The sequence below is a fragment of the Geotrypetes seraphini genome, chromosome 9 (genome assembly GCF_902459505.1).
Source record: "Geotrypetes seraphini chromosome 9, aGeoSer1.1, whole genome shotgun sequence".
In the NCBI taxonomy this organism is placed as follows: Eukaryota; Metazoa; Chordata; class Amphibia; order Gymnophiona; family Dermophiidae; genus Geotrypetes; species Geotrypetes seraphini.
The window spans coordinates 54,938,901-54,954,692 of record NC_047092.1 but is presented as its reverse complement, the minus strand read 5'-3'; the positions used below and the strand labels follow the sequence as shown (position 1 = coordinate 54,954,692).

The 15,792-nt window shown below is 40.0% G+C and overlaps 1 protein-coding gene across 2 annotated transcripts in view; it reads right to left on the bottom strand.

The window, feature by feature from the left end:
- Nucleotides 1-7,275, bottom strand: part of PPP1R3A (protein phosphatase 1 regulatory subunit 3A) — an 87,685-nt gene extending 80,410 nt beyond the window's left edge. The window contains exons 1-2 of one of the 2 annotated variants that reach the window (XM_033957708.1): nt 6,452-7,275; nt 6,087-6,125 (exon numbers count right to left, since the gene is read on the bottom strand). In XM_033957708.1, coding sequence (XP_033813599.1) covers nt 6,087-6,125; nt 6,452-7,233 — 821 coding nt within the window. In that variant the 5' untranslated portion in view covers nt 7,234-7,275. The remainder of the gene's footprint in view (nt 1-6,086; nt 6,126-6,451) is intronic. The other variant, XM_033957709.1, reaches the window with a different exon arrangement.
- Between the last annotated feature and the right edge of the window lie 8,517 nt (nt 7,276-15,792).

Here is a 15,792-nt window from a genome sequence, read left to right as displayed (position 1 = left end):
TCTTAGCATCCTGTTTGCTTTTTTGGCCGCCGCCACACATTGGGTGGAAGGTTTCATCATATTGTCTACAATGATACCCAGATCCTTTTCTTGGGCACTAATCCCAAAGGTGGACCCTAGCATCCGTTAACAGAGATGCTATTGGAGCTGGCAGTAGGCACATGAAAATGTTTGATTAACAGTGGCTTTTTATTTTTTTGTGTTCTTCGCATCATCTTACTATCAAGCTTCAAAGTATAACAAGCTGAAAAAAGCAGAAGCACTTTGCTATCTGAAGCTGATTTAGAATCTTTGAAGAAACCAAATGAAAGTTGGTGAAACGAATACTTGTTGGACTCTTAGCTCTGTTGTGGAGCTTTTGAGCTTTCTGCGTGAGGCTGTGGACTACTGCTGTTGAAAAGAAGAAATTGATTGACTGCCGGCAGCTGCCTCTTAACAGAGTTCTCTGGCACCAGAGCTAAGTAGTTTGCTTCTGCTTTTTTCAGCTTGAAGCTTGATAATTTGCTAATCTTTTACAAAACTATTTATATAAAATAGAAACGATAAAAACACTAAAAAAAGTATTAAAATGTTTTGAAAACTTTAAAAATATTGATTACTGTGTACAGTAGTGGGGTTGTTCCCTTTTTAGATCTTTCAACATTGTTGCATGGGTGTGAGTTTTTTGCCGATGACAATATGAAAGCCAGCTGAAAATCATCAAAGATTGCTGCGTGATATAAGTTTTTGAGGCTTTTTCTCCACCTGTTTTATATCTTAATGTTAGGTCTTACTGTGGTAACCCACTGCTGGTGAGTGACATTTTTTGAATTTTGGGTTTAATTGTCACTACGATAGTGTTCTTGAGAGATGTTTAAATACCTAAGGGATCCTTTTACTGAGGTGCACTAACCAATTTAGTGCACGCTAATCTTTAGTGCATACTAAATCAATTTGCATGCTCTAAATCGGTTAGCACACTTTATTAAAAGGACCCCTAAATGATGTAAATGCGCATTAGTCGAGTTTCTTTAATTTGAAAGGAAGCTCTGGAATGAGAGGGCACAGGATGAAGTTAGGAGGTGATTGGCTCAGGAGTAATCTAAGGAAATACTTTTTTACAGAAGGGGTGGTAGATGCGTGAAACAATTTCTCAGAAGAAGTGGTGGAGACAGAGACTGTGTCTGAATTCAAGAAAGCTGGGAGCTCTTAGAGAGAGGAAGAGATAATGGTTACTGTGGATGGGCAGACTGGATGGGCCATTTGGCCTTTATCTACCATAATGTTTCTATATTTCTTTCTTTCTTTTTTTTTTTTTTACTTTCTTTTTGATTTATAGCAAATAATTATAAGTTACACCACTTGTTAATGCAATACAGTGCCTAACACAATATTAAAGTTCCAACATTTTTAAGAAGAGAAAAAAAGGGAAAACATAGGCACTTCCTCAGACCACTAAAGTGGAGAGAGGGAGGAACTAAGAAAAGGATCTGAGAGAATCATTACAAAACTATACATCAACAAAGGCAAGTTATACCTTGGGCCTTTACATTACATTATTTCTCTTTATACAGTGTCCACTTTTATCCTCTTGAGGTCCAAAAAGACCTCAGGTGTTCAGGTTGGAAAAACACATATCTTAAGCCTAAATATTTTATCACACATTTGCATGGATATGCTAATAGATAATTAGCTCCTAGTTGCCTCGTTTCCTCTCTCATTCCTAGGAATTGCTTTCTTCTCTCCTGAGTAGATTTAGGGCTCCTTTTACAAAGGCGAGCAATATTCCCAGCGCGCTAGCCACTACTGCCTCCTTTTAAGCAGGCGGTAATTTTTCAGCTAGCGCGTGCTAATCTTATGCATGCGCTAAAAACACTAGTGCAACTTAGTAAAAGGAGCCCTTAGTTACATCTAGATATAACCATAACCTCTGTCCACAATAATAAGAAGATGGATTTTTGAAGTATATCCTCGTAATAGAATTCAAATTTTGCTCAAAAACAATATAATAAGTGTAGCCTGTTCCTTAACTTGAGAGAGGGAGTCTTTAAGGATCTCAGTAATATTATGCAAATCTTTATCACACTGTATAATGTTTGCAGGGCTTAAATCATTATCTCGATCTGTTTCAGCCTTCTTAGATTTGGTAGCAGGCAAATAATAAGTTTTATTTATCATGGGAATAGCTTCCTATGGATACTTTTCCAAGAGGTATTTTTTGAAGACTTCTACAGGTGATAAGCCAAAATTTTGGGGCAATTCTCAATTTGCTCTAGTTTCCATAGTAGAGATTTCTGATCTTTAATCACTTTAAACAATGTATCTTTCAATGAAGTGGTCTCAGTTTGAGTTTTTTCCATACAGTCCCTGTGAACTTTATCTCTGTTTAATGAAAAGGCGTCAATTTTAGAAACCAGTTCATCAAAATCCTGAACAGTCTTTCCAACTGTCACGTCCAGTTTCTTTATAGTCTCAAGAAGAGTCTCCAAAGTTATTGCTGACTCTAGTGCTGGGTTCCCAGCCTTCCCGATGTTCTCCTCTGTCTGCAACTTCTTTGGGGCAGACACTGCCTCCAGAGCTACATCCAGCGTCTCCTTCTCCACACACCCAGGGATCAACTCCGGACTATGCTACTCCGCTAAACACAGTGGAGCATTGAGAATCAGGGGAGACAACGAGATCTCCCATTCCTCTAGATAGAGCATTCCCACGCTCGACCACAGTATGGAACTCAACCTCTGACATTCAGCCCAAGGGTAGGCAGTGGCCATTAGCCTCTCCAAAACCTAGGGAATAGTTTGTTGGAGCAAGGTCAACAAGTGAGCCCATATCACAGCCCTTATAGACCCCTTCCTTTTTGTATGCGGCATTTCTTCTCAAACAAGAAAAGAAAAAAAGACCACTAGAAGAGTCCAAAAAGGTAAGCTGCTCAAAGAAACATAGGGAAGCACAGATGCTGTAATGCACCGTCAGCCATCTTAGTTCCTCCTCCCCTCAAGATGAGCCATGTTTCTATATTTCTATGTTTCTATTTTTATAAACGGTGCCCTCAGTTAGGCGCCTAACTTTATTAGTAAATTGGCTTCAATAATGAGCTTTAACAAGCTCATAATTGAAAAACTATAATTTAATTGGTAGATAGGCGCCTATCTTCCTAGGCACAATTCTACAAAAGATAGGTGCCTAACACCAAAGTAGGCATGTTTAGGGGTGGAGACTTAGGCACCGGTAGGTGTGATTCTCTAAAGAACTTAGGCCTATAATGTAAGCCTTTAAAATCCTGGCCTACGTTACGGGCACCTATGTTTTAAGTTAGGCATGATTCTGTAATGGGCGCCTAAGTGTGATTGACATGTAATTGGTACCTAACTTTAGGTGCCTATCATTTTTAAATGCCAATTACAGAATTGAGATAGATTGTGAACCCACCGGGACAGATAGGGAAAATGCTTGAGTACCTGATGTAAATCGCTTAGATAACCTTGATACAGTACTTAAAATAATTAAAAAAAAATCTGGCCCTATACATTTTCCTCCTAGTCACAATCTGGTCTACGACTCCAACCCCACTATAATAAGGATTCTCAACCCCATCCTCAGGAAAACTCAGCCAGTCAGTTTTTCAGGAGACCTACAATGAATGTGTTAGAGATAAATTTTCATACATTAACTTCATTCTATGTAAATCTATCTCATGTATATTCATTGTGGGTGTCCTGAAAACCTGACTGGCTCGCTATGTCCCAAGGACTGGGTTGAGAACCCTGCACTATAACATTCAAACACTGCCTTTGTTATAACCCTCCAGTCCAAGATGATCCATACTAGGGTCCCACAGCGATAATGCTCCTCTAGGTAAATTGAAGATTCCTCATCACTGTCTCCCATTCTTTTACAGTCTAGAAAGAACCAATTCCAAGAGGCCACAGTCACAAAACTCCTCTAGCAATTCAAAGTTCAAAATTAGTGCCTAGATAGGAAACCTTAGCCTGTAACTACGAGGTGGATAACTCCAAAAGCCTTGAGCTATATCCACATAAAACGTAAATGCAGACAGAATCAGAAGCCTTTGTTTATACTAGACAATAGGAGAAAAATGTGCCTTCATTGCTAAATCAAAAAATGTAGGGGCTGATATTCAAAGCCACTTATCTGCTTGGCAGATGCTGCTAACATTGGTACTATCCAGATAGGGCTGGGGTGGTTTATAGGAGTGTGGATGAAGCCAGAGGTTATCCAGTTTACAGCCATAGTCAGACCATTAGCAAGATAACGAACAGATAAAGTTAGGACTGCAGAAAGGCAGACAAAATTGGTTCACTTCATTATCCTGATAATGGTCTAAATATGGCTGCTAACCAGATAACACTTCCGGGTTGGTACTGAAGCCAGATATTTAGTGCTAGCACGAATCCAGTTTCAGTTTAACCTCAGCAATAGGCACTTTAAAAAAACTGACTGCCGCAGACTGCACAATCACAAACTAAAGATGGCAGTCAGCAACTGTCTAATGAATGATAAAATGCATGTTTCTTGCAATAAATAAAATATTAACATAGCCTTGCTTCAAGAATTAGATAAAAACATAGCAATCCAGTTGCTTTCTTAGGGATTCAAATACCCATAACCTAAATACCACAATAAGTTATTTCAAATGAGTAAAAACTGAATAAAACTCTATAAATCATAAATGTGTCAATCAATTCTGTCTGCAATCTTCAATAATTGTAAGTATCATTTGTCACTGCCTTCACACTTGATTGTTATCCTAAGAATGTTCTTCAAAGCACATTTACCCATAGTTCCTTGCTACTTATTTCAGAATAGTGATTTACATCTATATACTGATCTGGTAAGTAGATTATCTCCCAAGTCAACCTAAGTAACTTTTTTTTGCAGCATGAAAAGTAAAGCAGTAAGATTATATGTCATTTCTCTTTTCTTTTATCAAATTTGTGAAACACTTTTCCAAATCTGGAAGTGATGTACAACAGAGGTAGGCAGAAGTCAGTCAATAGAATATGTCATTCAGGAGTTTTGAAGAATTAAAGCCAGAACCCCTTCTTGAATGATACTGCAAATGCAAGATAAAACTTTTGACTTTCAAATATTTTAGAAAAAAAAGTGTTTTAAGCTTGACTAATGCCAGCTCTATGTAAGTTTAGTAAGATAATAAATATTATGAACCCAAATCACCAAGGTTCATCTCCTATTTTTTCTATGGGAAATATCTTGATGAAACCAAATTACTAATTATGTCTAAATGAAATAAGTTTTGTTCTGCATTACTAAATTTATATTTATCCTACTCGATAGGATTTACACAATATATGATATGTAAGTAGAGCAAGACTTGTGGATGTGCCCCAGTATTCTCTTTTCATTTCACAGTTCTACATTTCTAGCAGCATTTTCTAACCTAGAAGTGTATGAATATTGCAGATCTACTAGGGAAGTTGTTCTCAACCCCATCTTCAGGGCACGACAAGTCTATTGGGTTTTCAAGATGAATGCACATGTGATAGATTTGTATGCACTGCTTCCTTTGTATAAAATTCTATCCCATGCATAGGCATTGTGGATATCCTGAAACCTGACTGGCTAGATGTGCCCTGAGGACTGAGTTGAGAACCACTATACTAGGGACTGCTTCTGACTCTGAGAGCACCTGTACTAGCTCCCTACCTTAAGGTCATATAAAAATAACAGATTGATCAATATGAAACATCTAAAATTCCTAAAACATTCTAGCAAAACTCTCCCTCCCTAAGCTTCCAATGTTGCTTCTAATCAATTTGCATGAAGCACCACAGAAGAAATACATGATTAATCTTTACTCTGTCCTGTCACTTTTTGTCAGCCAGCCCAGAGAGCAAAATCATTTATTTTGAAATTCAACCTGGTTTTCCTAAATCCTGCTAGATAATTTTCTTGGTTATGATTTATATCCCAGTATCTTTAAGTAACCCCCAACACTCAGTTAAAGAAATGTCACACTACTTCCATGGTCTAAACAAGATCCCAGACAGAAAAGGGGAAAAATCATCCCTTCTGTTACAAATCATGAGCAGAGGGACATGAACATTGATCTAACAGCAAACTCTAACCTGCTGTCAAGAAGTCCAAATCTTGTGAGATCCTCATTACTGTTTTTAAAATTAGAAAAATGTTTAAGTTAGATAAAAATACATCGTTAATTTTTAAAAAAAGTTCTGTCAAAACTGCATGATTTTTAAGAGCTTTAAAAAGGAAACACAATTCATATTTCGATTGAAAATTATAGTCAAATGTAAAATATTAAGCTATAACAGTTGCTACCGTTTTTACATATAGCATGTGAATAACATATGGGTTTAATGGAACAGAATCCTAAACTATTCACTATTTATCTGTCCCATATTAAGATCAAACCTAAAATAAACATTGCATAGAATGCTAATTTTATACATTAAAAAAATATCATGAATCTCACCTTTGAGATGTCTTTAGGCAGCTTTTTTTGAGTCTGTCTGTCCAATCCTCAATTGGTTTATCAGTTTCCAGCCAATTTTCTCTCTGACAGACTAGCACATAATTTTCATCATTGTTGTTCGCCCAAAATATGCCAACTGGAGTCTCATAACGTATACAGAACTCAATTTTTGTCCCTTCTTTTTGATAAGGAGGCACCAATGAAACCTTAAAGAAGAACTGATCTGTTTCACCATCATAACATTCAGGCATATACTCCGCCATGATGTCATAATAAGTCTGCCAGGCATCTTGCGACATTCGAACATATACCGACTTTTCAAATGCTACATTAAGAACTCGAATAATACCTTTCATGGTTGTTAACCCAGGCAAAAAGTGCACCGATTCTAGCAATACTTTCTGTTTGTACAGTTTCTGCATAATATCATTTTCTGTAGGCAACACAAATAGTGGGGCTAAAAAAAATTCATCTGTGGAAATATTTTCATCTTCCATGATATCGCTTTGAGATGTAGTCGGTACTTCCCAGCTATCAAACTCTTTTACGGACACAAGATTGAAACCAAATGCATCAGCAAATGAAACTTTCCTCGCAATTGTAGAGGGAACTTCTAATTCAGCATCATCTGAAGAAGCAGAACTTCTTCTCCGTGGAAGAGGGGAGAAACATGGCTTAATGGTGACTTTGACATCCTCTTCTTCTCCACCAGAATCATTTAAAGTAGGAACTTCTAATAAGTTGTCCCTACTAACACAATTAGGTTCTTCAAAAGACTCCATTGGGCTCTCCGATATAAACTGAAGGGGATCTGCACAACTAGTGGCAGCTGACATTTGAGCCTCAGTGATTTAAGACAAGGATTAGTGTTACCGTTGACATTGCAGGAGCAGAGAGTCAAGTCTATTAATATGTGCAACAGAGGGTCAGCTGTGCTGGTCTTTTCTCTAAAGGCCACAAAGCTGCTAGCAAAAATATTACTCTTTAAATTAGGAGCATTGAGTAGTGTTGTTTTATAGTGCCCAACTGGATAATGAAAATTAAAATAACTTTTAAAATTTGATTTATGTAGATTTAGGAGATGCAATCATATGCAACACATACTGGGCTGTATTGTCAATAATGCACCTAGCTGCATAGTTATGCAATACTTGAAAGCCTGCACAGAACAAACTGATTTTCAGACACAAGTTTGAAAATTGAGTTCTTAAGCAGGCAAATGTACCCAAATCATTTAGATAAAGTAAAACAAGGCTGTAAAAGAGGCTAATATTTAAAAAGTGGCAGGAGTGGAGGAGTGGCCAAGTGGTTAGTACAGTGGCCTGAGAACCTGGGGAACTTGGTTCAATTTCCACTGCAGTTCCTTGTGACTCTGGGTGAGTCACCTAACCCTCCAATGCCCCAGGTACAAAATAAGTACCTGTATATAATATGTAAAATCACTTTGATTATAACCACAGAAAGGCATATATCAAATCCCAACCCCTTTCCCCTTGCCTCTAGAAAGCTTTTTTATTATGCAAATAAAATAGTGCTGCACAGTGTGCTCATTCAGGTGACAAAAAATCAATTTACACATGAGCCTAATACTACAGCATGCAAAACATTAACTATAAGCACATTGTATGCACGCAAATCCTAAGGCAAATTGGGGGACAGTATGTCAGACACATGGACACGGTTTCATGGCAAGTGCAGCTTCTAGTGCATGTCTGAACCAAAACCTAAAGTGTCAGCCCAAATTGGTGCCTGTTTCTCTGCACTATAATAACATAGTAAATGACAGCAGAATAAAAGATCTGAATGGTCAATCCAGTCTGCCCTATAATTACATACATTACAATTTCATGATTATTTCTGGACCACAGACCTTAGAAGTCCTCCTGGTACTTTCCTTAGGGTCCAACCATAGGCATTGGAACAGGGGGGTACAGGGGCCATAGCCTCCCCAAAAATTGGCAATCCAAAGTATGGCTTTCAAGACTACCTCACCTACCACCTCTCAGCCGCTGTAATTTAAAATCTTTGGGCAGCTGGCGGCGCAACAAAGTGAGCCTCCTGCCGTTGACCTGTCCATAAGTTTTCTTTCTGCAGCGTCCTGCCTTCGCGAGAAGAGAAAGTGCTGCAGAAAAAACACTTCTGGGGCAAGCCGATGGTGGGAGGCTCACTTTGTTGCGCAACCAGCTGCCGGAAGATTTTAAATTACAAAGGTGGGGAGGTGGTAGATGGGGGAGTCGGGAACTGGAGAGAGATTATGCCACAGGATCCAGCTATGGGGGAGGTGGGTTGGGATTGGGAATGGAGGGAAGGACAGATGCTGCACATGCTGGGGAGGGTTCAGAAGGCAAGAAGGACAAATATTGCACAGACTGGAAGGGGGTTGGGAAGGCAGGGAAGGACAGATGCTGCATGGACTGGGGGATTGGGAAGAGAGGGAAGGACAGATGCTGCATAGATTGGGGGATAGGAAAGGAGGGAATGAAAGATGTATGGGTGGGGTGGTGGGAAGGAAGGGAAAGAGAGATGCTGCCAGTGGGTGTAGGAAGAGAAAAAGAGTTATTGGACATAGGTGTGTGAAGTAGGAGTAAAAGAGAGACGGTATAATGGGGAAAGGAAAAAAGAGGGAGAATTGTTGGACATTATAGTTGTGGAGAGGAGGGAGGAAGAAATGTTACACTGGGATGGAGGAGAGATGACTCAAAGAAGGGAAAGATATCAAATTTTGGAGAAGGGTAAAAGAAGGACGGGAGAGAGAGATGTCAGACCATTGGAATGGGAAGGAGAAAGAGATCAACAATTTATGAAGTTGGTATTGGTTTTGAATCCCTGAAGAAACCATCGGACGATTGGTGAAACAAGATCTTGTAGGAGGAACCGCTGCCCTGTCGCTGTTGATTATGCTGCAAACCTAAACACCATTGAAAAGAAGGTTTCTTGTTATCGGCAAAGCTGGTTTTGTTACAGCAAAGTTCTGGCGCCAGAGCTAAATTTTTCTTTTTCTACCTTTCATCTGTTGTTGTTTAAACACCTTTAAAACTACAGTGAAACCTTGGAATCTGAACTTAATCCTTTCTAGAACCCCGTTTGAGTTCCAAAGCGTTCGAGTTCCAAGACAATTTTTCCCATTGAAAATAATAGAAACTGGATTAATCCATTACTGGATCCCACAAACTCAAATTTTAACAGTAAACACACTGGATTTTAACGTTAAATATTAACAAATATTCCAAAGCATTCAGATTCTGGGGCACAAACACACACATACAATGTTCAGGGTGTTCGGATTCCAAAGCAGAGTTCGTATTCCGGGGCAAAATTTGCTTGAATTTTTAGTTTGGATTCCAAGTTGTTCAAGTACTGGGGCGTTCGGATTCCAAGGTATCACTGTATAGGGTTTATGATGAACTAATTCTACATATATAAAATTAAAAATATTATTTTCTACTGTGCAGAGTAGTGGATTTTAAATCTCTCTAGATCCCTACATTCTTTTGGGTGTGAGTTTTTTGCCAATGACAAAAACAACGCTAGCTTACAAATCATCAATGATTGCTACGTGATATAATAATTAAGATTTTTTTTCCACCTTTTTGATTGAATGTAAGATCTGAGAAATTGACTCCACTGCTAGTGAGTGACAATTTCATAAATTGTTGGTTTTACTGTCACAAGGAGAAAGAGATGCCAGACCAGGGAATAGAAGAGAAGAAGGGGAGAGAGATGCCAGTCCGCTGAAAGGAGAGGACAGAAATGCCAGATCGTGGAAAAGAGAGGAGACAGATGTCAGATTGCGGAAGGGAGAGGAGAGAGATGGTAGACCACAGGAAGAAGGAGGGAAGGAGAGAGAGATGCCAGACCATGGGAGAGGAGAGAGATTCCAGGCTATGGGAAGGAGAGGATAAAGATACCAGACCATAGGAGTGGGGAAGAGGGAAGACAGAGATGTCTGACCACGGGAGAGGGAGAGGGAGGGATGAGATGGTGCACAAAGATGAAGGTAAAGGGGAGAGAGAGAGAGGGAGGAGATGGTGCATAGCAATGAGTGTGGCAGGGAAAAGAGATAAAAGAAATGCTTCGTATAGATAAATGGAAATAGGGGAAAAGAAAGAGGGAGGAGATGGTATACATGGATAGATGAGAAGGGAAGATTTGGGAAAATAATGTATTTTTCACTCCATAAGATGCACTTTTTCCACTCCCCAAAAGGGGGTGGAAATGTAAGTGCGTCTTATGAAGCGAAATAACAAATTTGTTAAGCCCACTGCCGCCGCATCTTATAAACCCCCCACCACCGCATATTTTTTTTAAAATCCACCGCTGTTTTTTTAAAATCCCGCCACCACTGCATCTTTTAAATCTGCCCACCCACTGTCATCGTACCTGGTGGTCCAGCATATTTCCCAGCCAAAGGTGCATGGGCCAGAAGTGCAGAGATCAGGAGAAAGCTCTCCGCGCTCCCGCCTGGGCCTGCGCCAATCTCTGAATGGCTGCAGTCAGCTGTCACGGTGAAAGGTCACTTGGACACACAAAGTCAGAGGCGTGAAGAAAGTACAAGAAATTTATTATGGTATATCGGACTCTAGTGCAGTTAATAGCCTGCCTACTAGAGTGTCAGAAACAGGAAATACACAGACTTTTATGCCCTTTTTGCAAACTAATATATGCAAAAACTACAATTTTCATTTGCTACTTCTATATCTTTTCTACAATTATTATTGGTCCTAAGCTCACACTAGCAGGTCACTTATCTAACTCTTACAGTTCTAAATGTTAAATGTACAGAAGGGCAGGGTACATCATGGCTCAAACTCTTATCTATTCAGCTTACAATGTGGTAAGGCAGGGACATACATTTTAGGCAGATGAAGTCAATAGATTGTACACTTTCTTCAGCTATGTAGACCAGAGCAATATTTTAAACAATAGTTAACCATTTCATGACCCTACATTCCCCCCTTTCAGGCTGGCATACCTAAGGAGCCAAGCCTGGCAAAATAAAGTTAGGGAACAGGAAAGTTGGGTCCCCAGTGGGTAAGGGACGATACTGGGAGAGGGCAAGGGCCAATGCAGCAGTGGAACGTTTGACAGCAGAGTCCATAGTTCAGTGGAGCAGCTTTATGGCTATGGGGACTACACAGGGCAGGCAGCAAAGGAGCAGAGAAGACAGGGCGGCAACCAGCAAGATGGTCTTCAGTGCTGAACCAGAGGGCAACCAGGAGCCGAAGGTACCAGAGATCCAGTCTGCAGTAAGGTCACGCCAGGTCTGGTCAGGAACATGAGCCAGTTTGGTGATACGATCCACATCGTCCTCAATCATTTTACTCAAGTTCAAGGCAGCAGTTGAAGAGGTTGAATTTACCACAGACACCACCTTCTGTCTAGAGCTAGGCAGTTCTGATAGATAGCAGTGTGCATTTTAGCATTCGCTCTGACAATGGTACTCAAAGCTCAGGTGGTCTTATTAGTTACCAGTTCGAATACAGCTTGTAGACAAATAATGCAGTTCAGCATATAGATTGGGGTCCGATAGCCCCAGGTGTCATCCTCGGTCCATGTGGCAGGTCCATAAGCAGCAATGATCCATTTTGCAGGACAGTCATCACCCCATTCACCTATTTTAAGGGAATTGGTAGAAGTAGACCGCTTTTGGCGACCCCTGGTGTTGAATACAGGGGCTCCCAGGTGTTCACCATCGGCCAGCGGTAACAGGAAGAAGCTGGGACGGATCATGCAAAGTACACATGTACCAGTCCAGTTAGCAGGCAACCAAGAGTAGGCAAACAGATCACAGAGCCAGTATCAACTATCAGGAGCTGACCATCATTCATAGGAAGTTTCATTAAGCAGTGTCTGAAGGGCGCTGAAGACAGTGGGAAGCAACAATGGAGGGTCACAAGGCCCATCGTGAAGGTTGTGGACCTGACGTAAAAGTGAGGGTCTGTGAAGTCAGGTTTAACATGTCCAGCTGCTTTGCCTCCCATAGCCACTGTTCTCCCATACCAGTCCCTCCTCATACAAAACAATTGCTAACATTAAGGAGTAAATTCTCTATTACTGCGTTTAACTTAGGCGTGCTTTGGACGTCCGAAGTAAGTGAATAATTACGGAGTTAAGGGTCTTAATTAATGTTAATTGGGAAATAAACGACACATAGACGTCCCTAAGAGGTAGTTGACGGCTGACGTCTATAGAAAGCATAGTCCCGTCTCCAGCTCTGGACGTGGGCGTTCCGTGGGCGTTCCATGGGCGTGCCAAATGGGGATGCTAGATAGGCGCTACCTGAGCGACCACCTGCGTCTAAATATCGTGCATTATGTAGACGTAAGAAACCCTGGTCTAACTTGGATTTCAATGCCTTTTCAACTTTCGTAATTGCGGCTCTTTGTTAGACGCGAGGCAGACGTTCGCTGTGTTTTTTTCATCAATAATTCCAATAGTGAGTTTGAATAGGTAATTTTCATCTTTTCTCTGTCCTAATAAATATAATGTCAATGGAACACATTATATTGCATGGATAACAAACCACATTTCTGCCCAAACAATAATATAATTTACACATGACTTTTACAACCCCCTTTTTTTTCTCAACAAACAGCACTGCAATCAGCTCTCTTTTGAAAGCAAAGAAAAATCAGCACACATTATCAGCACTTAAAAAGAGAATAAACAGATACACACCTTAACATTCAGCTTCCCTCATTGCAAAATGGAGGTCTTCAGTTGCACAAAACTGACCTCATTGTGACCTCATCAATCTGCACCTTCAAAGTAGTATGCCACAATTAAAAGATGTGCTGGGTGTAGAACTCACAACCTCTGGATGTTAGGAGCACAGGCTGGCTCCTAACACATAGAGCTACAGCTGCTTCTACTTAGGCCCATCTCACCACCCTTTCATATCATACTTGACTGAGCTGTCTATGCTCATTAGCTATCATATCAGGATGAACTCAAATAAGTTTAAGCAAAGGAATGCCTAAAGATTTGGAAGGTTTTCAAGTAGAAAACAAATATCAAATATGTATTAAAGAATTGCAGCACAAATGACGCTGATCAGTAAGGGCAAAAAAACACCACTTTTCCGGGTATGACGCCTAAACGGAACAGATTACTTGCAGTCATATATCCATTAGTACAGTGCTTAGAATGAAGATTAGCGTGTGAGAAAAATGGAGCTCCACCTCACATGCATTCAAGCACACTTGGGAATATGGGTTTGGGGCTCAGTGAAAGCAGCGCTTTTAACCATTGAGCTACCACTCTTTTGTCTCAGCCTACTATGACATTATAGCTAAACTCCTTTTCTCTTAGCACTTCACTAAGATATGATATGACAAGGGAGCCAGAGACATTGGAGCAAAAGGTGCTGTAGCTCAGTGAGGAAAGGCACTCTACCAATCTTCTGGGCTTTGAGGGTTCAAATCCCAGCCTGTATTTTACTTGTCACCACATTCATCAATATGCTTAGTAAGCTTGTTTTTTGCTTAGAACTCTGCTCAGAGACATGAAGGCTGATTACTCGGCCTCACCTACCAATCATTGCAGTGTTAAAAAAAAAAACTTTTGAATCTTAAATATTCTTTGTATGCGCTAGCTTATCCGCTATGCTAAAGATATTAATATTGTCATAAGTATTTGTGAACTATACAAAATGACTTAACTTTGAACAGTGACTGGTTCCGACGTGCACGTTTCGTTTGCTGCGTCAGGGAACCGACAATAATAGCTGAGTTTTAAAGCTGGTAGTGAAGTCACTGAAACAGAAAATAAATACTGTAAATACTTATATAATACGATGTAAATACAAGTTGTCAAGTAATACAGCACTATCTTATGGCTATTAACTGGAAGGGCTCACTCACCATTGGATTACAAAACTGGATATCTCAAAAAAGTGTTTCTTCTTAAACGTTTCAAACAGGGCAAGCAAAGTACAGACGCTATTTATAGGTAATGCAGAGCCGGTGAGACTGTCACGTCAGAACGTTGAACGTCACTGTCCCGGCCTGCCGAATACTATTGCATCATCAAACTTTCTGATTGGAACAAAAATCCTCGTTCTCAATAGAAACCTGTTGTTCACTAATGAAATTATACTGAAGAGGTGAATAAATAAATGAATGAAAATAGGATCAGTAATGTACAAAATGATCACAAAAAAGCTCTCCACTCAACTTCACTGTTTAACCCCCGGGGGAGCAGAGTGTCCAAGGTATAGATCCATTTCTGCTCTAAGGCATACAGTTTGGCTTTCATATCGCCTCCCCTAGGGAGAATAGGGGCATCTAGAATGGAAAAACGCAGAGAGGATATAGGATGTTCATGTTGAAGCCAATGTGGTGTAAGAGGGGCTTCTACAACTGCTTTAACTATCCTGCTCACGTGTTCCCCAATGCGAACACGTATCTTTCTTACAGTGTGCCCCACATATAACATCTGACAGGGACATTGAATGATATAAACCACATTTTTCGTGTTACAGTCAGTAAGGGCTATAGATCTGCGATTAATCACCCATTCAGGAAGTTGTAAATCTTCCAACTTGACACTATACTGACATATAGAACACGCAGTGCATGGTGAGTGAGTGCCTTTCTCATGCTGTCTAAATGATTCGGAACGGTAAAGGGCTTTCGTAAGGTGCTGTTTCAGGTTCCATGTTCGTGAATAAGCAAATTTTGGAAAAGTGTTGAAACATTCATGATACTGTAAAATACCCCAATGTTGTTGTATAATGTGTTTTATCTGAAAAGCATGTTGAGAGTATGGCAAAACACATACTGTTTCAGCTTCATTGGATTTGGCAGAAGGGGATAACAACACTTCCCTATTAGACCAATATGCTCTTTTGTAAGCTTTCTTTATCACAGAGGTAGGATAACCTCTTTCTTTAAACCGCACTTTCATTTCTTCAGCTTTACGTTCAAATTCAGTCCTGGATGAACATAATCTTCTTAATCTTAAGAACTGGCCCGTAGGGATATTTCTACGTAGATGCCTTGGATGATGGCTATCATATCTGAGAAGATTATTGCGGTCTGTTGGTTTCCTATAGATGGAAGTACTGAATTCCCCATCTACGATAGAAATACTCATATCAAGGAATGGTAAGGAATGAGTATTAGATTGAGCAGTGAATTGTAACGTGGGGTCTTGTTGATTCAACCACTCTAAAAAATGCTCTAATTCACTATTTGTGCCCACCCAGACTGCAAAAACATCGTCTATATATCTTTTCCATAATAGAAACTTTGCAAAATGTTGAGAAGGCCTTAGAGCAGAAATGCCTTAGAGCAGAAATGGATCTATACCTTGGACACTCTGCTCCCCCGGGGGTTAAA